The sequence below is a fragment of the Citrus sinensis genome, chromosome 6, assembly GCF_022201045.2.
Source record: "Citrus sinensis cultivar Valencia sweet orange chromosome 6, DVS_A1.0, whole genome shotgun sequence".
In the NCBI taxonomy this organism is placed as follows: domain Eukaryota; kingdom Viridiplantae; phylum Streptophyta; class Magnoliopsida; order Sapindales; family Rutaceae; genus Citrus; species Citrus sinensis.
The window spans coordinates 25,977,316-26,005,117 of NC_068561.1; the positions used below are offsets into that span (position 1 = coordinate 25,977,316).

A 27,802-nucleotide genomic window follows, 5' to 3' on the forward strand; every position below is an offset into this window, starting at 1 on the left:
TTACATAGGAATATATATGTACGTACGCACGTATGTATGGAAAAACAAAAAAACTGCAATAATGGTAGCTTCGCTGAGCTGCCTTAACCGAGAGTCTCTGCTTTGATCCACTCGATGAAATTCTTGATTGAGAGTCTTGTTAGATTGGCCATCTTCTCTGACACAGTTCAAGACCTTTTCCTTGAGTTCCAAGGCACATGCTTTAAAATTTTTCATCACCAAGCATTTGATCCACCTTCTTGTTAATTTCTTCTTAATTTCTTCCCTTGAGATGATCCCATTTTGGTTTTGTTAAACCTCTGCCCCACCTTCCTAATATCACAAATGTAGCTCTCATTCAGGAATTGCTCAGCAAAGTATGGCCAGCACAGGAAAGGCAATCCATCGCTCACGCCTTCCGTTGTGGGATTCCAGCCACAATGGCGTAAGAAACATGCAATGGAAGGGTGACTAAGAACCTTCTGCTGCGGCGCGCACCCCACCATCTGCCCACGAGTGCCAACTCCGTCTTGAAATCCTTTCTGGTATGCATCATCGTTTGAATTATCGGTCATATCTGGCCTCACAACCCATAAAAAGGGTCTGTTTGTGAGTTGAAGGCCTAATGCTAACTCCTGGAATAGAATTCTGTCGAAAACTGTGAAGCTGCCGAAAGCAATATAAATGACTGAATTTGGTTGCTGTTGGTCAAACCATTTCAAACAAGTGTTGAGTCTTCTGGCCAGAAGAATCCCGCTGAATTTCACAGCCTATTGCTTGCCAAAAGTTGTCCTAGTGGAAGAAGTTCTGGAATCAAGGCCAATGCTCCAGGTTCAAGGTCATACTTTGATTTACAGAGCATCCACTCTCCCTTTTTCACATCGTCATTGTTTTTAAACATATAATTAAAGACTATTTTTAATGTGATAAAGACCCAACACACGTCCACACCAGTTTTGTGCTGTGGATCGTGGCCATGGTGGGAGCCAACTGAATCATATGCTTTTTGATTGCTGTTCTTGAAATGAATAAGGAAATGAATTTCATCATCAGCTGATTAAGTAACTAAGGCTAAGGGACTTACCATCATTGTCAATGATGCCATCATCAAGAAGCTTTGGAATGCTGAATGACAAGGCCAGTAGTCCAGCTGCTGCAGGCCAAATATGCAGCTCGCCGAATTTTCATCTCTTCTGCTGCTACCATAGCCCAACCCATAGCCCCATCAGCAATGACACAACTAATCTTCTCATCTTCTTGTCTGTTGATCTCTTCTATGAGCTCTTCCAGCTTCCCAGGCATGACTTTATAAATTGCATTAGCTAATTTACCCAATCATTTCTGTCTTCTTCAGGTTCCATTCTATCCGGGATTGACACCAGCTTGATTTGGTCCCCAGTTGAATTTTTTTGGCCTGAAGCATCGATAACCCTCTTGTGATTATACTCTGTGTTGACAAATGTGATTCTGAAGCTATGCTTTATTAAGCATTGCGAAAGCTCCAGTAATGGAAGTACATGGCCTTGTGCTGGAGCATGGGGTCTTTGCATTTCTGTTTATGGTTTTTATTCGTTAGAGATTCAGCAAATTGAAACTAGTTGCAGTTTCTGGGTTCAATTCGATCCTACTTAAGCAGGAGTCACGGGAGGAATGGACTGAGGAGCCAATGCTTGACTTGGTGTCTTCTTGTGCATTGATGCTTATTTTAAACTCAAAGTGGGGATTCTTTCAGCTCAGTTCATTTCTTTTTGCTCTTTTGTTATCGACTTAAATTAATGGTTTCAGCTTACTCTTTCGTCTTTATAATGCTTAGTGGGATTGCTTTGGGTTTATCACTCTCTCTGTTGCTTTTCATGTTTGCTTTATACCTCATTTCATTCTCACGCAAGATTTTTCATTTGCGTCATGGAAAAATCTGCAATTGGTGTGAAGTTAAGCAAAAGTGATGCACCCTATGCAGAAAGACTAGATGCCGGCCCTGAAATCAATTAAAGCCAAATTTTGGCTTATTGGTTTATCTCTTTCTGGCCTTGATGTTTCCAAGTAGGCACCTAGTAACCAGGTCTTGGAGCACAAGACGTTTAGAATGATGTTTCCTTGACAATTTCTAAGAGTTTGTTGTCAGAACCATTTTGTATTCAAGAGCATAAATGCGCCTTTGAACATACGGGCGTTAGTTGATTGAATTTCCATCTAAAGCACCTCAGTGTGTGACAATGAACAGATATTATCCCTCTGCAATTGGGAGCTGGGTTGCTATTTTCAGCATTCCTCTTTCCTTTTCTGTGTTAATACTCAATAATGGAGGTTTTACTGGTATATCTTTCAAACTGCCGCGGCTTGTATAGAGATATTAAACATAATACATATACATATGCTAACACTTGGCATTCCTTGGTAAATCAAACAGTTTTTGCTAGGAACGATACTTGTTTGATACCTTGTTCTGAAAAGAGAATTAAATGCTATATATCTTTTTTATTTTTCTGGTAATAATATAATATATCTAGAGAGAATCTCACCCAAATATCTGAACGTAAGTGCAATTGCTAGGATGTAATTTTTCTCAACATTAATTGTTCTAATTCTAGGCAACTTGTACCGAGGCCTCAGCCTTGATCCATTGAACGAAATTCTTGAAAGTCTTGTCAGACTGACCACCTTCTCTAACACTATTCAATGAAGTTTCTTTCAGGTCCAAAGCCCTTGCTTTAAAATTTTCATCCTCAAGCACTTGATCCACCTTTTTCATAATTTCTTCCCTTGTGATGATCCCATTTTTGTTTTTGTTAAATCTCAATCCCACCTTCCAAATATCGCAAATGTAGCTCTCATTCAGGAATTGGTCGGCAAAGTACGGCCAGCACAGGAAAGGCACCCCATTGCTCACACCTTCCATTGTGGAATTCCAGCCACAATGGCTCAAGAAACAAGCAATTGAAGGGTGAGTGAGAACTTTTTGCTGCGGCGCCCACCCCACCATCTGCCCACGAGTGGCTACTCGGTCTTGAAAACCTTCTGGGTATGCATCAATTGCATCATTCGTAATATCTGGCCGCACAACCCATAAAAATGGCCTGTTGGTGAGTTCAAGGCCTGATGCCAACTCCTGGAACTGTTCTTTGTCGAAAACTGTGAAGCTGCCAAATGCAACATAAATCACTGAATTCTGTTGCCGTTGGTCAAGCCATTTCAAACAAGTTGAGTCTTCTGGCCAAAAGTATCCTGCTGAATTTCCTAGCCGGTTGCTGGACAAAAGTGGTCCTATGGGCAAAAATTCTGGAATCAGATCCAATGCTCCGGGCTCAAGGTCATAAGTTGAGTTGCAAATCAGGCACTCTGCTTTCTTTATAGTTTCATTATTATCAATTGTAAAATCAAAGACGATTTTCTGTGTATTAAAGTCCCCAATGCATGCCCACACTAACTTTGAACTATGGATTGCAGCCATGGTTGGAGCCAATTGAATCATTTGTTGTTTTACTGGAGTTCCTACAAGAAGAGATTAAAAAAAAAATTATATATATAACAATTTAAAACAAAAATATGAATGATTTACATTTTTAGGCTCCTGCTGGCTGCTTGTATGGTCTCCCTGCCTAGTGCCTAGGGAGAACGTACATAAGCTAATATTATATTTTTCACAGAGACTTACCATTATCATCTACGATTCCATCATCGAGAAACCTTTGGACACTGAAAGATAAAGCCAGTAGTCCTGCTGCTGCAGGCCAAAAGGCAGCCCTCCTAAGTTTCATCTTCTCTGCTACTTCCATTACCCACCCCATACTCCCATCAGCAACCACACAAGTGATCTTCTCATTTTCTAGTCTGTTGATATTTTCTATGAGCTCTTCTAGCTTCTCAGGCATGACTCGAACCATTGTTTTGGTTAACATACCAAGATCGTTCCTATCGCCTTCGGGTTCCATTCCATCAGGTATAGATACCAGCTTGATCTGATCTCCAATGTAATTGTTTTGGCCTAATGCATTCACGACCCGCTTGTGATTATAGTCAGTGTTGAGAAATGTGACTTTGACGCCATGCTTAACTAAGCATTGTGAAATTTCCAGCAATGGAATTACGTGGCCTTGTGCTGGATAAGGGAAAGCTAAAACATGTGGTCGTCTGAGCATTTCTGTTTATGGTTTTTATTCCTACTATTATTCAGCTGTCAAGCCCAGCTAATTGCAGTTTCTGAGTTCTATTTCCTGTTACTTTATTATATAGGAGGTGAGGGAGGAATATAATATACTGATGAGGATCGGACCCAATGCTAGCTAGACTTTGTTGTTTTCTTGTTTATGGATGCTTATTTGAAACTCAAGTGGGGAACCAAATAAGCTGAGTTCTTTTGTTTATGGTTTAATTTACAGTTTTTCCGTTTACGATGCTATAAAGAAAATGCTGCTTCACTTTCATCGCTTGCTATTGTTTTTCATGTTTGTTCTAAGTCCAATGTCATTCTCATGCAAGAACAAGATCGAGCGTCTAGAAATTCAGCTTGTAGCCGTTAAATGTTGATTTTTCTTCTTAGTTAGGCAATGTGAAAATCTGCCTTGATAAGATCAGATTTAAACTTGCTAAACAATCTGGTGAAATTAATGAGATGCCTTTTAGTGAAATAAATTTCGTAAATCGTTAAATAAAAGTAAGTTTTGGTCTATTTGGTTAACAAATATGACTAACAAACTAACAATGGCGAGATTTCTAAACATGCCGTCTAACTTTATCATATCTGTAATCTTTAACCAAGAAAAAATAAAACCTGCAGAGTGAATTATTCATGCTCATGCATGCAAGAATTTGATCAATCAAAGCTAATATTAAGGTGAAGGGGTTCAGCATGAGAATTGTCAAGTTAATCGCATGAACAATTCGCTTGTAAGGAAAAAGCCGCTGAGAGTGAGTAGTGCCGGAGAATTCAACTAAGCATTGGGTATATTATGCCGCCATCAATCGCCTATACACGCCGTAATTACCCATTCTCTGACACTACTCAGAGCTTTTTCCTTGATAAGATTGGATTTAACCCTGCTGATGAATCCTATGCAGAAACTTTATATGCATCCCTCGAAATGAACTAATTTCTTGTTCTCTTCCAACTTAATTACGGACAGTCAGACAGAGACAGATGTTTCTTGTTTTGTTGTTGCCATGTCCTTCAAACTGCTCTTCTTTACATATAAGATCTGCTGGCATAGGTTCTGCTGGTTACTAAAATAATTTTGGTGAATGTCAGGGCCGGCAGCTGACGACAAACTTTATTTAATTAATTGGAAATCTATCTGCCACTCTCATACCTTTCATTTACCGCAGGCATATTTGGTGCCAACTGGATCATCTGCTTCCTAATTGGAGTTCCTGAAGTTGAATACACAACAAGGAAATTAAAGTTACCGCATGAGTGTAACCGGCATGTTCTACTTTTTACCTCTTACCACATATATATAATCATTCTTAGGGGCCCTCATTTTTCCGCAAATACTTCGAAAATCAAAATTGCATATTTATATACTCAAAATGATGCTTGAATAGATAAAAATTTACTACTCAAAATACACCTGTATAATTGAAAAAATTAAAGAAAAATGGACTTATCTCATGTGAGAAAGAAAGTTAAAATGGCATGGAAGGTTTATATGTAATTACTGATGTGTATCCGGGTAGGAAATAAGTATGAAGACTCTCACTTGTGCACGCCTGCTTAGGGATGCAAATCCTGACTTGATTAGTTTGACTCGTGTGCACCCGTGTCTTGCATCCACGAACATTAGCCAAATTGTTTCAGGTTTGCCTCAGCCACATTCTTTACAATTTCTATTAATTTATTGGCTCTTAAACTACTTGAATTATGATTTTATCAATTTAAGCTTAGAATTAATTATGATGGTTAGAAGCTTTTAATTTAAGGCAGCCATTACAGCTCCTTAATCCAGTTTTTTAGACCAAATATCTCTCTCAATGCCTATAAATTAAATGCTTCTTTCATTTTAAACGGACAACATTCATTATACAAAACTAAGTGCATAGAGATTTCTGTCCTCTTTTAACTTTTTATTCGTGTCAAAGAATTCAAAGTTTCAAACTCGTTGGAAATTCGCCGAGAAATTATTCAGAGGTGTGCTAGAATCATTTTGCGGGAACAGCTTCTTTTTGAACCTAAAACACCAGACCATAGGTAGCAAATATTGTTTAAGAAAACTGTCTAGTACAGGTCTCGAAGTTTTTCTATAATTTTGTACTGTTTACAGTTTTTGTTTAGTTACTATATTTATCTAAATTTCACTTAATTTATTTTTCAGCTGTATTGTCATTGGTTGCTGTTTATAATTTTGTCATGCTTATAAACTTGCATGTTTCTAACAGAATCTTGATGAATTAAGGTTTAAGGTGAAGAAATTCATGCTTGCAATGGCCAAATTTTAAAGGATCAATCTTTCCTTCTCTATTTACTATTTTTAAATAGAGTAATTGTAGTACCAAAAATATATCCTGCAACGAAAACAAAGTTGGACTGCAAATACAACTTGTAAATTCTCTGAATCCTGAGGCCCAATGATTCGCATGACGGCACCACTTCAGGTGGCTTCTACAAGTGGCGCGACGATGATTCTTTTAAGGGAGTGGCTACCGTAGATCCGCTTCAAGGTAGACCACCCACCACAGCCATTGAATGCACTCTGTCACAATTATTTTAAATTTAAGTACATGCATCCAATGGTTGTGGTGAGTGGTCTACCTTGGAGCTGATCCAAGGTAGACAAACCCTTCCTTTAATAGAAGTCTACGCAACATTATCTGTTGGAAGTTGCTGATCAGTAAATTTAGTAAATTTGGTTATTTTAAGGTTCTGTTTAAAAGTGAGGTGTTGTAATTTTTAAACTACAGTTGTTGTAGGAAAAAAAACTGTAAATATAAAATAAATGTTAATAATATGTAGTAAATATAAATTTTAAATAATAATTTTGACAAAATCATTAAAAATATAATAAATTTTCTATCAAACAAGTGAAAAAATATATTAACATAACTTTCAACCTACAATAGTTAGTATTTATCAAACACTTTAGTGCTGTAGCGTTTAAGTTACAGCTACCCAATCTCAATTCAAAATGCACCCTAAAAAAGTTGATCTGAAAGTGGATTTGGGTGGTTCCTTTAAAAAAAAAAAAATTAGAAGACCAATTATATGAATTTTAGTTTGGGTTTTCCAAAGTTACATTTATTGTAACCTACAACTAAACTTTTCAATGTACTAATTAATAACAAAGAAGTGGGATTGGCTGAGCCACTAGGGTGAAGTTTATTTGGCTCCATTTAAAACTTGCGAAATATTAAGAATGAAAAAAAAAATTGAGCAGTTGGATGAAAGTAATTTCATTGTATAACTTTGAAAAGATTAAAGTGTGGAAACCTTAATAAATCCAAACTCTGAACATACATAAACTGTGTGCATATATGTGTGCACACACACACATACACTAGTGAGAACATCTTAATTTTAATGAAAAAAACATAGATTTTAATAAATTAAACACAAAAAATAAAGTTTTTAATATATTGAAATGTGTTTTTTTTTTATATATTAATGATATTATCGCTTTAACAAAATAAGGATATTCTCACTAGAGAAACTCCTAAATATATAAAGAGAGAGCTAAATTTGATTAAGAGGTGTCGTACTTTAACCAAAATGCTTTTAAAATAAAATAATAAGTCATTGGATTCAAATCCAATGACCCAATTTCCAATTACCCACTTTAACTAAAATTCATGATTATATAGGAGTCGGATGAGCAGTCTCTAAAAGTACTCTAATCTTTATATATTTTAAAACCCATTCAACCAAGAATAAATTAATGGATGAAATTTATTCAAATTAAATATTTATAAAATTTTTAATATTTTCTTTCTACCCACCCAAATTGACTAAATCTTAAATGTTCAAGTGGGCTCTACACTGACATAGTAGTGAGCGGCTCTTGTCGAATGTTAAGAACCCGCGACTTGCCAACTAACTTGTTAAAATGCCAATAAATTGTTTGGGCCCAATGAGTGCAACATGAGAGAGTCGTGATACCTGAACCCCAGATATTATTTCATCAGCCGGCCCCCCTCTCAACCAACCGGATGACTAGCATTAAAATTGTTTTTTTCTTCTGAATACTCAATTTATCCTCACTGTAATATTATACGTATGTCCAGACCTACATCGACATTACTGCAGAGAAGAAGAAGATCACTCAAATGTGTCTGTCTATTGAGAATCTTATCGGACAACCAACCTCTTGCCAAGCTAGCTCGTCGAGCAGTAAGAAGCGAAACATTGAGGATCTTATATATATAATGAATAGAATGATTTGGTCCTGAGTACTCACTGTGCTGGTTTAGCAATTCAAAGATTGAGGAGTCAGGAAGATGAATAAGTTGTTTAACGATTGGGATTAATTGAACAAAAAACGATTTAGTCACTACTTTAAAAATTAATTATTTGTCCTCTTTTTTTTTTTCTTTTTTTTTGTTTACATGTAAAATGAATATTAGAGGGGTGGATGAGATAAAAATATTGCCACTCAACTCGAAAACAAAATTGTTCAAGAGTGAAGCTATGGCACGCTACATATCTTTATAATACCCCACTTCAAATAAAATTATATTTAACGATAAACACACTTAGATTTTTTTTTCAAAAAAAAATTATTTTCATTCATTATCTATCTTTTTTTTTCTTTTTTAAGTTTTCTACCTGTAATTTCTATCTAGCTAAAATAAATTATACAAATTTATAATAATTTTTCTTACTTATTGAATATTTTTCTACTTCAAATTGTTTTCAAATTATAATTTAAAATACTATGATTTAAGTTAATAATTCACATTAAAAAAATTTATCATCGAATAAACTTTTTAATTTACGTGTAGAGTAACAATAAAATTATTTAAAAATAAATAAAAGAGTACTACTTTAAATTTAACAATAAAAAATAAATTAAAAACTAGAAAATGTATTAAAAAGAACAGATATTTTATGAGGAGATTGGCGTCATTAAAAGGTGCCAACAGTCCAAATCCTCGTTAAAATGCCAATAAATTGGTTTGGCCCTACCGAGTGCGACATCAAAAAGAGTGGGACTATTGGTACCCCTCTAAATACCTCTTAACACCCCTTTAATTATTTTACAATTTTAACCTTTATTAAAATTACATAATAAGACAATTTCGAATTAAACCCCCAACTCAAAATCAAATAATTTTTTCCCCTTAAAAATTTCTTATTGCTATTAGATTTGTTAATAGAATCATTGCTATTATCAATTTATCATTGACATAAAATCATTCATTCCTCTTAGGTTTGTTCCATTATCATGCTCTTCACATAAAATCATTGTTATTATATTTGTTAATAGAAGTCATTTCATAGAGGCATGTAAAACTTTGGAAATTCAAATTATGCTACAATATCTTTATTATTGGACTAATTTTTCTATGGCTTTTTTTCTGCAGGTGTTCATACTTCCAGCTTCACCTATTCCTCCTATTGCGAATGATTGAATCAAGTATCATGAACCATGTGCAGAAGGCTGGGCAACACCATACGAAACTAATATAAGTGCTTTTAAGGATTTGGTGTTTGAAGTTACCACACAAAAAATAATTGATTTACCTAGTCAATGATAATATTAGACAATTTTATACTAATAAATTAAAGAAGGGATCAAAAATTAAATTTTATCCACAATCAAGGGATCAAAAATTAAACAATGGGGTTTATACTAATAAATTTAAATTAAGGGCATTTTTGTCATTAAAGGGGTATTAAAAGAATTTTATAATATTTTTAAGTATTCTAATAAGATTAATAAAGAAAAGAGGTGTTGAGAGATATTTAAAGGCGTGCCAATAGTCCCACTCCATCAAAAATAACATGGAAGCGACATGCCAACTAATTTGTAAGAGAGTAGGTCTGTCTTCACCCCTCAAAATTTCTCATAAAACCCCTTTTTAAAAATAAATAAATAAACATAAATAATCAAAGACAAATTAATTATTATTTTTTATTTTAAATAAAATTTAATGTTTTAAATAAAAGATAACGCCCATTCCATTTCGGTGATTTTTTTTATTATTTATTTTGATTTTATTACAACAGCTAGTTTACTTTTAATTAGTCTATAATATCAGAACTACGGATGCACAGTCCGAAGACATGGTCCGTTGGCACGGCGTAAGCCACAAATTATCGGAAAATCACTGTCAATTCTGCTTATTAACAAGACAATAAAATTTTGTTTTGTAATAATTAAGCCTATGTTTGTAGAATTTTGTAGGCAGCCTGCCTCTTCACAAGGCCCTCGAGCTTTTCACAAAGCGATCCTAGAAATATCATTATTATCATGCAACACGTGCACCACGTGTTTAATAATAGTACGGCCTATTTATGTGCATTGTAAGTAAGGAGTAGGAGCATATTATTGAATATGTCATACTGTAATTTATAATAAACTCATATCTTATCACACATGATGATAGTTCAATTACTTTGTATGCTACAAATTATTAATTTTAAATGACAACTTAATTAAGAGTTGTTGTATATTACTTATAATTTTAACATAGCAACAAATAAAACAATCACAAATAAGTTAAATTCTCATTTGTTGACACATTCTCACAACAAATGGATATCTTTATCCTATAAATATCATGTAACAAGTATTCAATAATTATATATTTTAAAATTCAAACAATTTAGTGAGAAACTTGCTAACAACAAAAGTTGAAAAAAAAAAACTAATTTTATTGCAAAACAAGTAAACAACCCAAAAAAAAAAAAAAAAAGTAAGAGATTGATTGAGGACATGCTTAGACTCTAAGTTGATTGAATTAATATAATTTTTTCGGACTTTCAAAAAAATATAATGAAAATAAATACTAAAATACGTACCATAATAACTAAAAAAAAATTTAAAATAATAAAATTTTAAAATCCTAAAAAAAGTTCCTACGTCATAAAAGCTAAACCTACATAACGGGCATGGCAGTGCGTGGGTGTATATATAGATGCACATGCAGTTGAAGAATGGAAACCCAGCATTGTCTCCTCAGTCACAGTCCCTATAATTAATAAATTCATACGTAGCAACAAAAATCTGTAAGAAAAAAAAAAATTTAAACAAAAATGAGCAGTCCCCATGTTGTGGTAATACCGAATCCAGAACAAGGGCATGTAATTCCTTTACTAGAGTTGTCACAAAATTTGGCTAAGCATGGCCTGAGAATCACATTTGTGAACTCGGAGTATAATCACAAGCGGGTATTGGAATCATTAGAAGGAAAGAATTACATTGGGGAGCAAATCCATCTGGTGTCGATCCCTGATGGAATGGAACCATGGGATGACAGGAGTGATATGAGAAAGTTGTTAGAAAAACGTTTACAGGTTATGCCTGGAAAGCTGGAGGGGCTCATAGAAGAGATCCATGGAAGAGAAGGTGAAAAAACAGCTTGTCTCATTGCAGATGGGGCCGCGGGGTGGGCTATTGAAGTCGCTGAGAAGATGAAACTCAGGCGGGCGGTTGTAGTGATAACCTCAGCAGCAACAGTGGCCTTGACATTCAGTATCCCTAAGCTGATAGAGGATGGGGTCATTAACAGTAACGGTAAGATTTTTAATTCTTTCTTTGTCTTAATAATTAATTTGTTCTGTCTTTAATTAATATATTATATTATAAGAATAAGTAATTAGGAGTGCGCGGTAGGCAGAAGAATGATGTGAAAAGTCGTAAAGTAACAGATGCGCGCATGATCACATTGTATATATGGTTGTATTGATCATTAATGTATAGAATTTGATATCAGGGACTCCAATCAAGGAACAAATGATTCAATTGGCACCAAATATGCCTGCAATAAGCACTGGAGAACTATTTTGGACTGGCATTGGTGACTTAACCATGCAAAAATTCTTCTTTGATTTTATGGTGAAAAACATGAGAGCGACGAGAGCGGCAGATTTCCAGCTATGCAACTCAACATACGAGCTGGAGGGTGGAGCATTCAGTATGATTCCGGAGCTTCTTCCAATAGGACCACTTTTGGCAAGCAACCGGTTAGGAAATTCAGCAGGACACTTTTTGCCAGAAGACTCAAAATGTCTGGAATGGCTAGACCAACGGCAAGCAAACTCAGTCATTTATGTTGCTTTCGGGAGCCACACGGTACTCGAGCAAAATCAGTTCCAAGAATTAGCATTAGGACTTGAAATCTGCAACAGGTCGTTCTTATGGGTGGTGAGGCCAGATATTACCAATGATGCAAATGATGCATACCCTGAAGGATTTCGAGAGAGAGTAGCCGCTCGAGGACAGATGATCAGTTGGTCTCCTCAGCAGAAGGTTCTCACCCACCCTTCCATTTCCTGTTTCATGAGCCACTGCGGTTGGAATTCCACCACGGAAGGTGTGAGCAACGGAGTCCCTTTCCTGTGCTGGCCATTCTTTGCTGACCAATTCATGAACACCACCTACATTTGTGATGTTTGGAAGGTGGGATTGAGGCTTGAAAGAAACCAAAGTGGTATTATCGGAAGAGAAGAAATTAAGAACAAGGTGGATCAAGTGCTCGGTGATCAAAATTTTAAGGCAAGGGCCTTAAAGCTTAAGGAAAAAGCCCTCAGTAGTGTCAGAGAAGGTGGTTCATCCAACAAGGCAATTCAGAATTTCGTTCAATCCATCAAGCAATGGCCCGCATGAAATTGAGCCATATATTATTATTATTGTTATTATTATTGTTGTTGTTGTTGTTACCATGTTTAAAATCGAAGTCATTCGAAATTCTCATATGTCCATTCTATGTTATAAATTAATTAAGAATGTGTTTGGCACCTAGCATTACATGGTATTATGATCCCATATTGTATTAAATTAATACAATCTCATGTTTGGCTAAAATTTGACTTCGTAATTGCACCGCATGATATTATTGTTGCAATACACCAACCGCCGCATAAAATAAACCCATGGGGGTGTCGTGATTATGCGTGATAGCATTACAAAAGTAAGAGAAAATAATTCTTCTTCGAAACACGATCTTCCGGCTTGGAACAAAATTTCTCTTTTCAAAACTCAATCTTTCTTCTTCACCGAATCTATCATTGAACATAGAACAGCCACAACTAGTCGACGTCGTGAAGTGCTCCGACGCAACACCGCAGCTATTGTTCCAGCGCCTCTATGCCACACATTCACATCTACTTGTAACATGATGAGTTTTGTTGCGCAACAACCCGTGCGGCACTCAGACAACTTCTAACACAAAAGTTGCTAAGTAAGCCTAATGATCTTCTCAAACTACTCAAGTAACAATACTAGAGATAAAAGAGAGCAAGATAGTCAAGTATAATTTTATTACTCACAAAGAGAAAATACAAGAGAGCTTTAGAGCTTGTGTGTGTGCTGAAATATGCTTGGTGTGGTGAGCAAAAATGGCAAGTGCCATGGGGTATTTATAGACTTGGATGCCAAGCTCATGAAGCTTCCGAGCAACTTGCATAGATATCTTTATAAGACTTTAATGCACAATTCTAAAAAACTCTAACCTATTGACAATTGTGGAAAATTCTATATTTTAGGCCGGACTTGAATGGTTGCTAAGCGCACCACAGTACACAGCCGCCCAGTGTTGAGTGCACAACACTGCCAAGTACATTCCGCTATTTAGCGAAGCACACCCCACTTCTAAGCTCATCTTGTTGTTAGGCGGATTTTTATTAAACGTACAGTGCGTGCAAAGTTAGCCGCCATTAATGACAAATTTGAGAGCCCCATTACATACTGCTCCGAACCAAGCAACATGACAAAAAACTACTCAAACACCACCGTGCCTTATCTTTAGCACAAAAATCATCAAGTAACAAGTTAGTACGGTTTGATTTTTAAATTGATTTATGTTGGGGTTTAATTTGATTTTGAAATTGATTTATGTTAGGTTTTGATTTGAATTATTCAATTGTGTTAGATTTAAATTATTAAGTTACGTTAGATGAGAATTGTTTGTCTGAATTAAAAAGTCCAATAAATATTCATGGCCGATGCTTACAAGAAGAAGAATGACTCTTGATAGAACAGAGTCAATTCCTCTTTTTTTGTTTAATTCAATTTTTCACTTTTTCGCTTTTATCATTTATCTCTTCCTTTTCACTTTCAAAATTTAATACATTTTTTTTGTTTCTTTCTCGGTCTCTCCCTTTAATTCTTTATCTTTCTAATTGTTAATTTGGTGGTTGGTATTGAAAAAGGATTTTGGTAATTTTTGTTTGTAACTGCTTGATGACTTTAGGCCAGAAAGAGAATTTATAGTTCCATAGAACAATTTTTTTTTTTTTTTAGGAATTATTGATAATATACTGACCTGTCGAAAAGGCTTCTGTACATTCTTTAATTGCAACTGCTATTTGTGTAATTTAACTTGGGCATCTGTGACTTGTGAAGTTGCAAAAAATAAAAATAAAAATAAAAAAGAAGTGCGGTGATACTAAAACAGTTAAATTGGTTTTAAAATAAGAGTGAATTTAGGGGTTGTTAATCCTGTGAAGTGATTTAAAACTTGAGTGTCTATGCATGTATATTTCGCACATGAAAGCCTTAGTTATGTCTTTTTTATTTCCGTGTCCTTTGTTATCTCTGACATCTCTTGTAAGTTGGAGGTCTTGGTGACATTGTCAGTAGTCTATTTCGTACTGTTCTAGATTTAAACCACAACATGGACATTATTCTTCCAAAGTATGACTATTTGAATCTCAATAATGCTGTTGGTTTGATCATATTTAATTTATAATTTTTTTGCGCATATCCTTGTTGATATTTTGGTTCAATATCTTCATAGCAGTCTCTTTCATAGGAATTGTTGAATTAGGAGTTGTCCCTCTTTCTTTTGGTTTGAAAAGTAAAATTTTTGGTGGTTTCTTGTGTCAGACTGACTGGATTTCATTTCCAAAATGAAAATTGTATACTTCTGCACTTGCCTTAGTTTAGACACTTTTAGATCAAGCCGAGGAAGAAGAAGAAGAATGACGAACTCAAGGCTGAAGCCAAAGCAAGAGGCGAAGTCATCAGTATAAAGAGGCAGCCGCCAGGTTTTATGGTGGAAGGTGCAACATTATTGGAAACTATCACTCCCATTCTTTAAGATGTCGTCAATGATCTTAATTTTTAAGGGTGGTTACTATTATGTTACAACTATTGTATTACTTCATTTTTTTTTTTTTTGTGATTTTGTTGTAGTATATTCAAACCTTGAATGAATTTTGTGTGTCTTAAATATTTATTTATGTTGTGAAGTTTTAAAATTAACTTACATACTGATCATATTTTCAAAAGGCATGCATGGATAACAAACTATATATATATATATGGTATGACCATAACGTCCATGTGGATTAGCCATTCTAACACTTTATTATTTTTTTTTTTTTTGGGTTTTTGGCTATGCAGTTTCACGTAAACCACACTTTTATGGGAATTTTGCTTGGAGTGAGCTAAAACTTTATCATTATGTGGTGAATTTTCATTTCTTAACGTAATCACTGTAATGAAGTGTCTATCTATTCTTTTTTTTTTTTTTTAATCTTAGTTGTCCCTTATTATGTGGTTGATTTTCACAAAATGGGCCTCTCAGAACTGCCCTTTTAATGGGTTCAAATTCTTCTCATGTCTTCGGGCTCTTCTTTTACCAGCAAATAATGGTCCCTTCACCGCATCTTAGAATTTAATGAAAAAAAAATCACTTTACTTATTCTTTTGTTAACAAAAAACAATAATACTACACATACAGACTATAGAAATTCAGAGTAGACCAAGATATTGAAGAAATAGAATAAAGTACCACCTCAGAGTTCGGAAAGACAAAAGTGCTTTTTATCTACATAAATGAATTCATGGGGGGCAAAAAAAAAGCAATTCCTTTTGTGGGAAATCCATCAAATTAAGATCTAAACCGAGGTAAGGGAAGTCATTGACAAATCTTACAGATGCTAATATTATCAGACCCTAATCAATCATGAGTTGCTAAACAGTACTGTCAAAATTGTTGACTTCACAATCTCAAAGGTTGTCGCAAAGTTTCTTAACATCCTCTTCCTTAGCAACCCAATTGTGTACCAGCCCTGTTGCACATACATAAAATATCTTTATATATAAACTTTCTTGATTGTGTTTTCAGCAAACTTCAGCAGCCGCTGACACATCTTCAAGTGACTTTTTCTCAACAGAAAGCTAAGTTATTATGTAAATAATTGCTTCCAAAACAGACTTAGGGCTCTCCTCATATCAAACTCATCAGCTATTCCACGGCCATCATAAAATTATTATTCATGATCCCAAGATTGCTACAAAACCTTCTCACAAACTCCCCAGCTTTTACAGCACCCATGACAACTCCAAGATGTTTCTTTATCAACTCAACCTCTCTGTTAATCTCCTTCCCTTTAACTCCATTCGAAAGAGAGAGAGGGGGAAAAAAGGGCAAACTCCTTCAGCTTACTTTCTCTGCAAGCAATGAACAAGCAGCTAGCAAAGATTACACAAGCCTTCTTCCTCTGCGAGAACAGTGCTCCTCAACAATCTTGTAAATCTCATTGACCTTATTCTTGATTGTTGTAAGTTGTAACCAGATCTAGCCAACCAGCCATTCCAGCAACGTCTTCAAGACTCTTTCGCCTAAGCATTGTTCCAGGTCATGCCACTTCTTTGAATGCAAAACATTAGCTGGAGAATCATTATTCTTCTGCTTAGCCATCATAGTTACAAGGTTCCAATTACTTTGGAGAGGATTCGCAAGGCCTCCAGCACGATTAGGATCTTTATATTGTTATCACCGGCGGATGTTCTTCATTCAGCATATTCATTGATGTTGCAACCTTCAAGAACCAAGCCACACTTATTGCAGATTCAATCACCTGATATGCCTACACAACCTCCGTGTCTTTCTTGCACTCCAAGCAATAATCTGTCTCAATTTCCAAAAAAAAAAAGTGAGTTTTCTTGCACTCCAAGTTTCTTTGGGTTTCTGTGTTGTTGCTTTCTAAGGATTTTTTTTTTCTTTGTGGTTTAAGATTTTGATTGCATAATAAAATCTTTTGTGTATCAAACTCTCTAATGCACGTGTCAAGTATTCATTTGAGATGCAGAGTCCATAACAAACTAGGAAACTTGTGTCCCAAATTCCGATCCAATAGGGAGATTATATTTATTTATTTATTCCCTTTTCCTTGTAGTTTATAGTTTTGAGATTATACTTCTTTGTGCAGAACAAAAGTACCTAAAATTATATATCCCACGATAAATGGCTTTGAGAAGAGGAAGGGACCTTAGTAGGACCACACAGCAAAAAAATTAATATCCAAAATCTGAAACTATCAAAATCAAAGAAGCCCTTCTTCAATGGGGCTGATCTCACCAGGTGATTTTGTTGATCTGTTGGGACCCATTAATTTGGATTGTATGAGCAAAAGAGCCAGCCCCACGTGGCAATGACGGTGGAATTATAGCACAAAAGAAAAAGTGCTTTGAGTTTTGTAAAATATTCTTGGCTGTGTTTTGGTTTGGTCAGTTGGGTGGTGTTGAAAACGAAAACAAAACAGAAACAAGGCATTCCCCACCATCTGTTGTCAGCAGATTGCTTGCCTACCAATGGCAGATCCTCGTATGCATCAAAACTAACCCCACAAAGCATTATTTATTGCATTGACTAATTTTGTTTCTTTGTTCTTTATTCTCCATCTTCTGATCCAAAGAGAATTTTCAGCTTCAGCTTTTTCTATTTGTTCTCATTTCGCTTTCCCAAATTCATTCGCTAACGTAATGTGGGCGCAGCAGATTTTGTTGTTACAACTGACGTGTTTGCGTCTGTCAGTGAGTCAATTTAAAGACAATCAATCAAGTACGTAGAATCATATGAAAAAGCTTTGTCTTGTCATTTACTTCCTTCGTTTATTAAAATATAAATACAATGCACTTTTCGGACACGGGGGGACAAACCGAATCAACAACGTCTGAACTGAAAGAGATCCTTGGTACTTTTCGGACAAAACAAGGTTTGCCATTAGAAGGTTCCACATCCTTTTTAGAGAGATGTTTTACGAGAGCAAAGCATTTTTGAAAAGCAGTTTATATTCCTCTGAGTGGAAGCTCCTGTTAAGACATCAATTTATCAAACTGGGTAAGAAAATAGCCATTCATTACTGCAGCTAAATTTGCTAATTTATGTAACAACTTATACGAGCTAATGACCCTCTTCCTTTTTTGGCCAAAAGATACTTCAAAAACACCTAATTCTCCTTGGAATTCATGCAATATACAAGAAACAATATGTACTATTCCCAAAAATGACCATAATCAGCCCTCCATCCAAATGATTTGAGTGCTGCAGTTACATGGATTGACCAGTCTGGATTCTGTCTTCCATTCCTCTTCATTCTTCAATGCCATATATATGGGTTAGTGTAGAGAGCAAAGATGGACGTAAGGATCAGGATATGCAAGGCTGAATACAGATGAAAAGAAGACTCAATTGGAGAGGGAGATCAAGCAATTTATAATTCACAGTGAGATGCATTGTAAACCCTCAGGAAGTTTCCTGGGCATTGGAAGTGCTGTGACGTATCTCTGGAGAAATGGTTTTGTTGGGCCAGAAGATGAAGTTCCAGAGGTATCTGCTTGTGCTCGGATATGAAACTTGGCAAAACGGTTGATGACAGCAAACCTTTCCAACTCCTGACATTCCACTCTTACATCAACTGGTGATGCTGTCTTTTCCACTCTGCATGGCCATATGGAATTTAGAGAATATCATGACACTCAATGATAAACATATAGAAAATAGCATAGGTAGAATAAAAGTGTTCTGTAACATCTTAAGTTGGCTTTAAAAGGCCAATTTTCTTTTGGCCATCTTCTTTTGTCATGCGTGCATAGGATTTTGGTCCGTTTATAACCTACATTCTATTTTTTGTATAATATGATTCGACATATATTGCTAAACAATTCTGCTAAAATGTAGCTGCAACCATGGCCATCAAAAAAACACACGGCAGTTGCCAACTCACAAGAATATGCAAGGAAAGCCAATAACTTTTTTTCATACCTTTGAAAGTCATTTTCAAGTTTTTGAGCTCTAGCAGAGAGTTCATCTACAACTTCTGAAAGCTGCTGACCATCGGTTCCGTCATTGGTTTTGAGCTTCTCAAAAGTCCTGATCAATATTTTAGACATATTAATTTCCAAAGTTCAAAACTTCTTAAGAGAAACCAATGAATATGTATTCCCAGTAAATTCATGAAAATTAGGTGAAAAGGAAAATAAAATCTTCTCTAGTTATGATTGTAAGAGTTTGAATGATAACATTCTACGGTGCACTCCATTGAATATGATTATATTATCATAAATACATAATACTCCAGGAAAGACACACTCACATGTTACTGTTGTCTGTAGACACAAGCAGATCATTTCTTGTGCAACATTGAAAATTGCATGCATCCCCAAGTGATAATCTTGAAACGTAGTATATCACACTATCGTGATGTAAAATCGCATCAGCTGAGAGAATGGATCTTGGTGCGGGACAAAGTAATTGCTGCATAAGCTGTGTTGTCAAGATAAGCCTTCTCTTTGATCGAAGCATTGGCTGCACATCTTCAGCCATCTCAACCTCATCTTCCACCTGGCAGAAGGTAGAAAGGAAAAATTAGAAACCCTTCCAGAAATATCTAGGACAATATTAGTGGTAAGGCACATTTTACTAAGAACAAACCTTCTCAATCATCCGATTTGTGGCTTCTATCCAGCATTCTTCTGCAGCCCTGCATAACACAAATATATTTTAATCATCAGTATGGTGAACAGAAAAGAAACCAGTTGTCAATATGGTTTAACACGTTTCATAAATCACAATTTAATATATAGTAGTAAGTAAAGCATATTGTTAACCTTAGTTCCTGAGGGTTAGAATTTTGGTGAAAATTAGTTCTGAATCTCTGAAACTTCTTTAATCCATACTTAGGCAGCCGAAGAAAGCATAAAACGAAATTATGTGCTAATACAAGCACATGTAGAAACTAAACAGTAATACTTCTAACAAATTGGATATACCTCATATTTTGAACCCTCTGAGAGCCTTCTGTCACTTCTTTGTGCCATGGGCGAGGTTCAGATGTCACACTTTTGCGCTTCTTTGGTCTCCTAATAGCCATAGTCTGAGAGGTGATGTCTGTGGGCAACACATATGGAGCAGAGCTATGTTCAGTTGCAGCCAAAGTTGCAACTGCATTTGGCACAATATTACCACCTTGAATACCATCAGCAGTCTCCACTCGTTCAACAGAGTCGTGAATTTGCAGATCCTGAGAAGGCTTCCCAAGAGAAAATTGTCCTGACGCAACTTTTGCATTGTACGTAGATAGCATCTGCCCATTTTTCAAAGCTACAAACTGCTTCCACAATGAGGGCGCCAAATGTGGATTAACCTGGCTATGTTCCATAAGATTTGATACTAGATTATTGATTCGAGATTGATTCTGAGAATTATTTTGACCAAACTGTGCTGTCTCATTAGTAGGTTGATCTTGAAGAGTTGGTTGTGACAAGGCTCTTACACGTGGATCATCTGATGATTCTGTAAGCAACTTCATCATGTTGGCATCCCTGGATGGAAATGAATCCCGCGGTACTCCTGGACTTTTCATACTTGGATCAGTCTCCACATGCCTCATTGCACGAACTTGCTCCAGTAGGGAGTAGTTTTGATGGAGATTGGGGGATGATTCCAGTGAACGGCCAACAGAGACTATATTTCTTCCTGTAGTTCCATGGGCATGGTTATCTTCATTCTTTACTCTGTCAAGACCCAAATGGTGAGAATGGGCCACTGAAGAGCCCGAAGCTAGAGCACTAGAGTCTGAAATATGCTTTGAAGCATCAATTATGTCAGGTGATATCTGATGCTGAGAAGCTGCACCAAATTCAGATGATCCATATCCTCCTTTTGAGGTGCTAACCGTAATATTATGTGATGGATCCTTTGAGGAAGGAAAGTTGGAGGAAACCTTGAGATGCTCTGGAACACTAGGTGGTCTCTGACTCGGTACATTTGTCCATACATTGGGTGGCCGTGCAGAAACATCACCCTGTTTAGATATGCCAGACATAATTAATGGTTGAGATACAGGCCCAGCTTCCAAAACTGGAAATTGCTGACCCAAATGATTTGTGCCGATCTGTCGAGTATTATCTTGAGATGCAGAAAGGTTAAAGAGTGGATATCTGCTACCAGCGGGCGGCAATGCTTCCTGTGAAGACTGAGATGCTACAGGTGCACCAGACCTTAATTGTATGAGAGGCTGATTTCTTGGATTTGTAGATTCAGAGATATACCCTGCAGAAGAGTTCCTTTGCTTATTCAAGTAGGACATTCCTGTTTGTCCTGAAACATTACTTTTGTCACCCCAGTGTGCTCTTTGAGACAACTCATGCGAGGGAGAAGTCTGAACAGAAGACGGGGAAGCTAGCCAGGTCTGATTTTTCTCTCTTAATTCATAATTGACTTGCCTTGAGTTTGGATGAGGTACTGTTTGTGGCAAACCATGAGAGGAGAGGAAATGGGTTGAATTGGGTAGCCTTTGAGAAGGAGGGCTCAACCTCAAACCAAAACCTTGCGATGTAGGAGGCTGATTATACAGTTGGAAGCCAGATTTAGCTATTTCAGCTTCAGGTACCTTAGTCAACAAATTACAGTCAGCAGAACCATAAGGTCTTATATTGCCATCATCCCTGGACTGGTCAACCTTGTGAAGAAGCTCGAGCATATTTTGGCTGTCAAGATAAAGTGGATAGAAGTTCCATGAAATTGTATAATTAGAAAATGTAGAAGCAGATGTCATAAACAAACAGTCAGAGGCAGAAACTGTCAAAAAGCCACAACAATTATGCTTATCTAAAAGGGCAATAATAGCCAGGCCTATGTATGCTCTTAAGCAATAAACAACTGAATAGCCAAGATATCTATAGAAAAACTAAGCTTGTACACGGTATGCATTAAAATTATTAAATGCAGATCCTTGGTTTCCAATTTATCATAGTTTATATAAATGACTACCTTGCCTGAGCAGCAATAATTGAACCATCAGAGCCAAATGATGCAATATCAGCTTTAGAAGGTCCCTCTTCAGATGCTTTTGAATTCCCCCTTGAACGAGGTAATCGTCCCTGTAAAGAAGAAAATTCAGGTACTAATCACGAATACTTGAAAAGAAAGAGTCAATAGATACATCCTCAAATACTACAGAGAACCATCATTTACCTCCTCCAAGTTTATGGAATTAGTGGAAGCATTACCAAAAAACTGGAACTGCCCAGAAAATCCTTGATCAGAACCACTCAATCCTTTGGAGTTATAGCTTCCATTAGAATTCTCACTTTGGTAGTAGCTGTTACGCTTCTCATAAGTTTCACATTCTCCCCCATAAGAGTTATCATAGACGTGAGGGCCGTTACCTATTTGCTGTGAGTTCCTTCCCATGCTATCTTTCTCCTTGTTTTCAATAGGAATACTAGCATGTCCCATGTACTCAGACCGATTGCTCTCCATGACTTGTTGATTGGTTGTCTGTTGAGCCATGACAGGGCACGGTACAACTGAGAAGTTCATTTGTGAGTCTTCTCTATGAGCAGCAGCTTTCTGCTCATGTGCCTCACCTTCTGAGTGCTCATATGACTGACCTGGCCATGCATTGTTCAAATGCATTAATGATTGGACTTGTTGACTTGCTTCGGTGGCTGGCTTCTGTTGGGGGTTACAGTCAACCCACTCACCAAGTACTTTAGGAGACTTTTCCATGGATTCATGAGAGGCACCCTGACGTAAACCCTCTCTCTGGTCAGCTGGAAACTGGATGCCTGACTGCTGAAAGCCAGGGAAGCTAGAGCTCATGCTGGAATCATTTGTCATATGCAAAGGTTTTGAACTAAAGGAGGAGGCACTCTGCAAGTTGTTATCAATCCAACCTGTCGGTAGATTTTCGCTTTCCATGAAGTTTGAAAGTTGATTATCAGTTGATTGTTCAGTGTTCTGGAAGGTCAAGCCACTCCACTCCTCCTGCAGGCCAGTATCACTGCTTGAAGCTTCTGCTACAGCAGACTGCATAAGAGCACTCCAACTCCCACTCTGAATTGAAGGAAATGAATTTCCTAGATCTGTTGTTTCCAATGTATTGCTTAAACCAACAGCACCAACGTCAGGGCGCCTTCCAAAAGAAGCATCCCAAATGGTATCATCCATATTGTACAATATCTTCTCTTCCACAGGGTCCAGGGGTACCAAACCCAGTGAAGGACTATGTTGCATTTGTTTTTGCTGCATCGCAGGCCAAACAGTTTGCTCTTGCCTCCCACTGAATTCCTTCACAGATGCATTTGTTTGCGGAGAATTCCCCTCCTGGAAGTGTCCTGACAAAATTACACTATTTAAACCCTGATTAGGAATATCTCCAAGCATATTCTTCCCTGGAAATCCCTGGCTGGATATCAAAGCACCTTGGACCATGGAAAGCTGGTCAGGAGAAACAGTGAACTGATCTCTCAAAAAGGGATTACTGAAGCCTGATGACTGCACTACAGGCTTCTGTGCTTGGGGTATTCCTTGGACTTGGGGATATTGGCCTGTACTACCTCTTGCAGTAGCAACAGGAGTACCATACAAAGAACCATCAAGTGGCTGAGGAACATGGCCCATCGAACGCACGGGCTGACCATTCTCTGGTGAAAAAATGAGTCTGTTCGCTACTCCTTGTCCGGCAGAGGATGCATTGAGTTGTGGCCAATTCATAAACATCTGAGACGCGTCATTGATAGGTGTTCCATTGAGAGGTGAGAACTGAATCCCAGCTGCCTGTTTAGACATTGCAGAAAGTTGGTTTATGGAGTTCTGTTGGCGCACATCTCCCAACTGCTGAATTTGCGGCTGCCTCTGAAGTTCTTGCAGCTGCTTGAACATCATGTGCTGCTGCAACAACTGCATCTCGTTATAACCAGACTGCTGCATCAGGCCAGGCTGTGGAATTCCTGGTTGATGACCACTTGCAAGTTGCTGTTGCCCGCTAAGGAAGTTAAAGTCTGTAGAAACTTCGGTAATTTCTGACCTTTCTGAATTTGTTGTTAGGGTGGGACTGTCAGTCCCAGACTCATATTCTGGCTGTGATTTCAGGGTAGAAAAGCCTCTCAGTGTTAAACTATGCTGATCATAACCCGTATATTCACCGAAAGCCCTTGGTTGATTCTGCATTGTCTGGAAACTCTGGTTGCCAAGCAAGGAGCCATTTATATTCAATTGATAGTTTCTGGAGTGATTTCTATAATTCTCAGGTCTTGGTGTCAACTTTAAAAAATTTGGCTTGCACTGGACACTAGTAGACTCACCACCACGTCCTCTCGGAGAATCTATAGGGGTCATAACAAATGTAAAATTAGTATTCCAAACCATTGAAACGGTACTTAACAATACTGTGAATAAATATTGTGTCAAAATGCCCAATTTAAGACAAGAAAAGGATTACTACGAGCCAACAGTGAAAGTCTACAGAAATGAGGATACTGTGGATAATAATAAACATTGATACCTAATTGTTGTACACTGTAGTTTTGCAGATTGAAATTTAAAGGTACCACACTCTGTCTTTGTTTTCCAACCCACTGACTGTCATTTAGCAATGACCAACCGCCATCAACACCGTGAAGTAGATGCTGCCCCTGGGAAGAGTTGTCTAGCTCAAATAAGTTGCAGATCCTGTCTTCAACTTCGTTACCAGGCATTAAATAAGCACCTACTAATGTTTTTCAACTAAATGTTTATCTTGAAAGCAGGTCTATCCATATATAAGATCATTCCAGTTCAAACCACCCCCTTCCCATAACTCTTCTGCAGGCAATTCTGTGGTTTTACTCCTCAAGGCTTGATCCTGCACGATAATGTTTTAATCTGATAAGCAGGATTATATGTAATGCCAAATGATAATAATAATCATGAGTTGAATCTTTCACACGAATCAAAACCACAGAAATAAAAAGAAACATGCAGGGGATAGGCTAGTATTCCAAGAAATCCACCCACATTAATTCAACAAATTAATTACACACCTTAACTGTAAATCATGTTGGTTTCTTTCCCCAATAAACTCTAATGCATTGTCGAAAAGACTTGGGACTCTATCAACTACATTTCCTGAGTCTAATCCAACCATACATACAAAAGAGGACTTAAGATATCTGAAACGAGCATATTGCAAGTTGAATGATTCACTTTCCAATTAATGCCTAGTCAAACACTTGGAAAAATCAAAACTTCAAGAAACACCCGCAAGGAAAAACAAACCTATCACCATATAAAGCACAATTACCAAAAAGAAGGAAAAAAAATTAAAAATTGCGCATGTAGACAACAGTCGTCTAAGCTTAAGATAAACAGAAACATCAAATTCAAGGCACAACCAGCAAACACTTCCATACTAGAATAACCCAAGTCCTCCCTTAGAAAAAAACCCTAAAATCAAAACCCAAAATTTAACTTAAAACACACAGAAAAAAAAGAGTTCAACTTTAACAAAAATCAGACAAACCTACTTCAGAAAACTCACAAACAACTTGACCCACCAAATTAAACAGCCAAAAGGCACACAGAATTAACCCTCATAATTACTCATTTCAGGCTAATTAAAAACAAAATCAAAGAGTTGAAAGCTTAAACAAAAATTACCCCCCCAAAAAAAAAAAAAATAGAGCTCAAAAGCAGAGCAGCAAGAGCAACACACAGTGCTGAGAGTGTGATCTGGGGAGAGTTTTCTAGGGTCTTTGTTCAAGCAAAGAAAGAGCGAAAGCTAACACTCACAACGACGTGTCGTTTACTAATGGCCTTGATCATAAAACCAAAAAACGAAACCGTATTTAATTTTTTTTTTTTTCTTCTTTTCTCACGCACCAAATATTGATTTGCTTTTGCCTTCTCTCTCTAGAGTGAAAAGAAATGAGATTTTCAGACAAGTAGCGAAGATAAAGGGATCCATACAGTGTCATAAAAGGAAATTTTATTTCTTTTTTATCTTTCATTTTTTATTTTTGTTTTTATTTTCAGGGAATTTTAATAAAAATTAAAAATTAAAGTACCACAGCGAAGCCTGAGGTTCGGAGTCAGACGCGGAAAGGGGAAACTTTGTTATGTATGTCGGGAGTAAGTCTGCAGTATGATGTGATCCGTCAGATTGTGACTTTATAGATTGGACGGTAAAGATTTAAGAGAGATGTACTCGTAACTCGTTAGTTGTTTTATTTGGTTGCGCTCGGTGGAAAAAGTTGATGGGATATTCGGATTCCACGCGCTTTTTGATTCGCGTGGAAATTGGCAGACTACAGATTTAGCTCGCTTTGTGGAGTTTTCTTTATTTTCTTTTTCTGAAGGATACTATTTTGAGCATTTTAAATGAGTGTATTTTTTTAATTTTTAATTTCTAATTTCCCGCCGCCGTGCATGGCAAATAAAATAGAACAAAAAAAAATGGAAATTATTTTACGCTTTTCTTCTCCTTTTATTTTCTATTTTTAAAGTTAAGAAACCGAGGTCAGTCAATGTGCGGTTTGCTTTGGGCCAGGCTAACTTGCCAAGGCCCTTTAGTATAGATTAAGGGAGGAAAAACTAGTTAAGCATAAAAGTTAATTGTGAGTTTTTTGATTAAGGTGAGTGATTGTGATTTTTTACACTTCTTTTAAGTTAGTTCAGTCATGTTTGAGAAAAGATGAAAAATAAACTATGTTGATTTGAGCGGTATGCAAATCTTAAGAAGTTTTTACTGAAAATCTTACTTGTTAATTAATTACTTGACTTAAAAGTTTAAGCTATTTCATTTGAATCCAGCATGAGTATAGTATTTTATTTACAAGTCTAATAACACTTCTCAAGTAAATAGTGAATCTCTTGGAATCAAAATTGAAAGATGATTTTAGAATAGATTGGCGTAGAATGGAGCATGGTGGATCAAATGCGAAACAATGACTTTTGATACCATGTGAATCAACCACTTAAAAAGGGGTCTACATATTTAGTTAGCTAAGTTCCTCCCTTGTGTTGGATTTTAACTTAAAGAACAAGTTTGGGAGGATAACATGAAAGTAGGAAGAAGTAAATATAAGTTGTTTAATAACTCTTTGTTTATTCTTTTTGTCTTTTTTTTTAAGTGACACATTTTCCCTTTTATGAATGAACGTAACGCACAAAGTAGAAGATCCTCATTGATATATATATATATATATAACACTAGAAAGGTGATACAAACTGCAAAAATATTATCTGTTGGGTTGCTTTCATATTATAATGTTAAGAGAAAGTAAAACTAAAATGGCAGAGTGAGAGATGGGCTTTGGCCTTTGAGTTTGAGCTATAACTTTGACTCAAGTCATTGAAGGAAAGGGACAAAAAGAGTTGAGCACATGCCGCGCTTGAGCCTTAAAGACCAAATCTTTACCATTAAATAAAAAGAAAAAAAGAAGGGCATATAATGAGAGATGAAAATGAAAGACTTTGGTTCTCCACCTACCACTTTTGAGCAAATTTACATCAAGGATTATTCAATATAATTCTGATATAACTAATGTTGCATGCATGCATGTTAGACCACTATATTTCTGAATTGTTAGAAACCAACTATTTTTTATAACGGTATTAAAATTTTGATGCTGATTACTTAAAAATCTACCCTCTAAGAAGCACAAAAGTAGACTAA

At 36.5% G+C, this 27,802-nt stretch overlaps 3 protein-coding genes and 1 pseudogene across 8 annotated transcripts; 1 reads left to right on the forward strand and 3 right to left on the reverse strand.

Moving 5' to 3' along the window:
- On the reverse strand, positions 1–2,069 carry LOC102617698 (UDP-glycosyltransferase 83A1-like; annotated as a pseudogene).
- Positions 2,070–2,300: 231 nt separating this feature from the next.
- LOC102617978 (UDP-glycosyltransferase 83A1-like) lies at positions 2,301–4,378 on the reverse strand. The gene is made up of 2 exons (XM_006482725.3): positions 3,635–4,378; positions 2,301–3,471 (listed from the first exon to the last, which is right to left on the reverse strand). The coding sequence occupies exons 1-2, from the start codon at positions 4,116–4,118 to the stop codon at positions 2,567–2,569; spliced, it is 1,389 nt and encodes a 462-aa protein (XP_006482788.1). The 5' UTR covers positions 4,119–4,378; the 3' UTR covers positions 2,301–2,566.
- A 6,676-nt stretch (positions 4,379–11,054) lies between these two features.
- On the forward strand, positions 11,055–12,870 carry LOC102629191 (UDP-glycosyltransferase 83A1-like). Its single transcript, XM_006482677.4, has 2 exons — positions 11,055–11,645; positions 11,845–12,870. The coding sequence occupies exons 1-2, from the start codon at positions 11,165–11,167 to the stop codon at positions 12,735–12,737; spliced, it is 1,374 nt and encodes a 457-aa protein (XP_006482740.1). The 5' UTR covers positions 11,055–11,164; the 3' UTR covers positions 12,738–12,870.
- A 5,318-nt stretch (positions 12,871–18,188) lies between these two features.
- On the reverse strand, positions 18,189–26,134 carry LOC102629487 (uncharacterized). 6 transcript variants are annotated; one of them, XM_006482680.4, is made up of 10 exons: positions 25,918–26,106; positions 24,653–24,991; positions 22,339–24,473; positions 22,135–22,244; positions 20,338–21,851; positions 20,133–20,250; positions 19,795–19,843; positions 19,457–19,704; positions 19,126–19,233; positions 18,189–18,801 (listed from the first exon to the last, which is right to left on the reverse strand). In XM_006482680.4, exons 2-10 carry the CDS (start codon positions 24,843–24,845, stop codon positions 18,582–18,584), a joined length of 4,695 nt encoding a protein of 1,564 aa, XP_006482743.1. In that variant the 5' UTR covers positions 24,846–24,991; positions 25,918–26,106; the 3' UTR covers positions 18,189–18,581. The 6 variants fall into 6 exon arrangements, with proteins under 6 accessions (XP_006482743.1, XP_024956070.1, XP_006482741.1 ...); XM_025100302.2 differs by having other exon boundaries at positions 20,133–21,851; positions 26,008–26,134; XM_006482678.4 differs by having other exon boundaries at positions 20,133–21,851.
- Between the last annotated feature and the right edge of the window lie 1,668 nt (positions 26,135–27,802).

What these genes read in the sequence shown, in the direction of transcription:
- LOC102629487 (XM_025100302.2), bottom strand. Translation starts at nt 24,845, where the DNA reads ATGCCTGGTAACGAAGTTGAAGACAGGATCTGCAACTTATTTGAGCTA. An exon ending in CTACAGTGTACAACAATTAG is followed by an intron (nt 24,474 to 24,652) that starts GTATCAATGTTT and finishes TGACCCCTATAG; the next exon opens with ATTCTCCGAGAGGACGTGGT. An exon ending in TCTACAGACAACAGTAACAT is followed by an intron (nt 19,234 to 19,456) that starts GTGAGTGTGTCT and finishes AATATTGATCAG; the next exon opens with GACTTTTGAGAAGCTCAAAA.
- LOC102617978 (XM_006482725.3), bottom strand. Translation starts at nt 4,118, where the DNA reads ATGCTCAGACGACCACATGTTTTAGCTTTCCCTTATCCAGCACAAGGC. An exon ending in TGGAATCGTAGATGATAATG is followed by an intron (nt 3,472 to 3,634) that starts GTAAGTCTCTGT and finishes CTCTTCTTGTAG; the next exon opens with GAACTCCAGTAAAACAACAA.
- LOC102629191 (XM_006482677.4), top strand. Translation starts at nt 11,165, where the DNA reads ATGAGCAGTCCCCATGTTGTGGTAATACCGAATCCAGAACAAGGGCAT. An exon ending in TGGGGTCATTAACAGTAACG is followed by an intron (nt 11,646 to 11,844) that starts GTAAGATTTTTA and finishes ATTTGATATCAG; the next exon opens with GGACTCCAATCAAGGAACAA.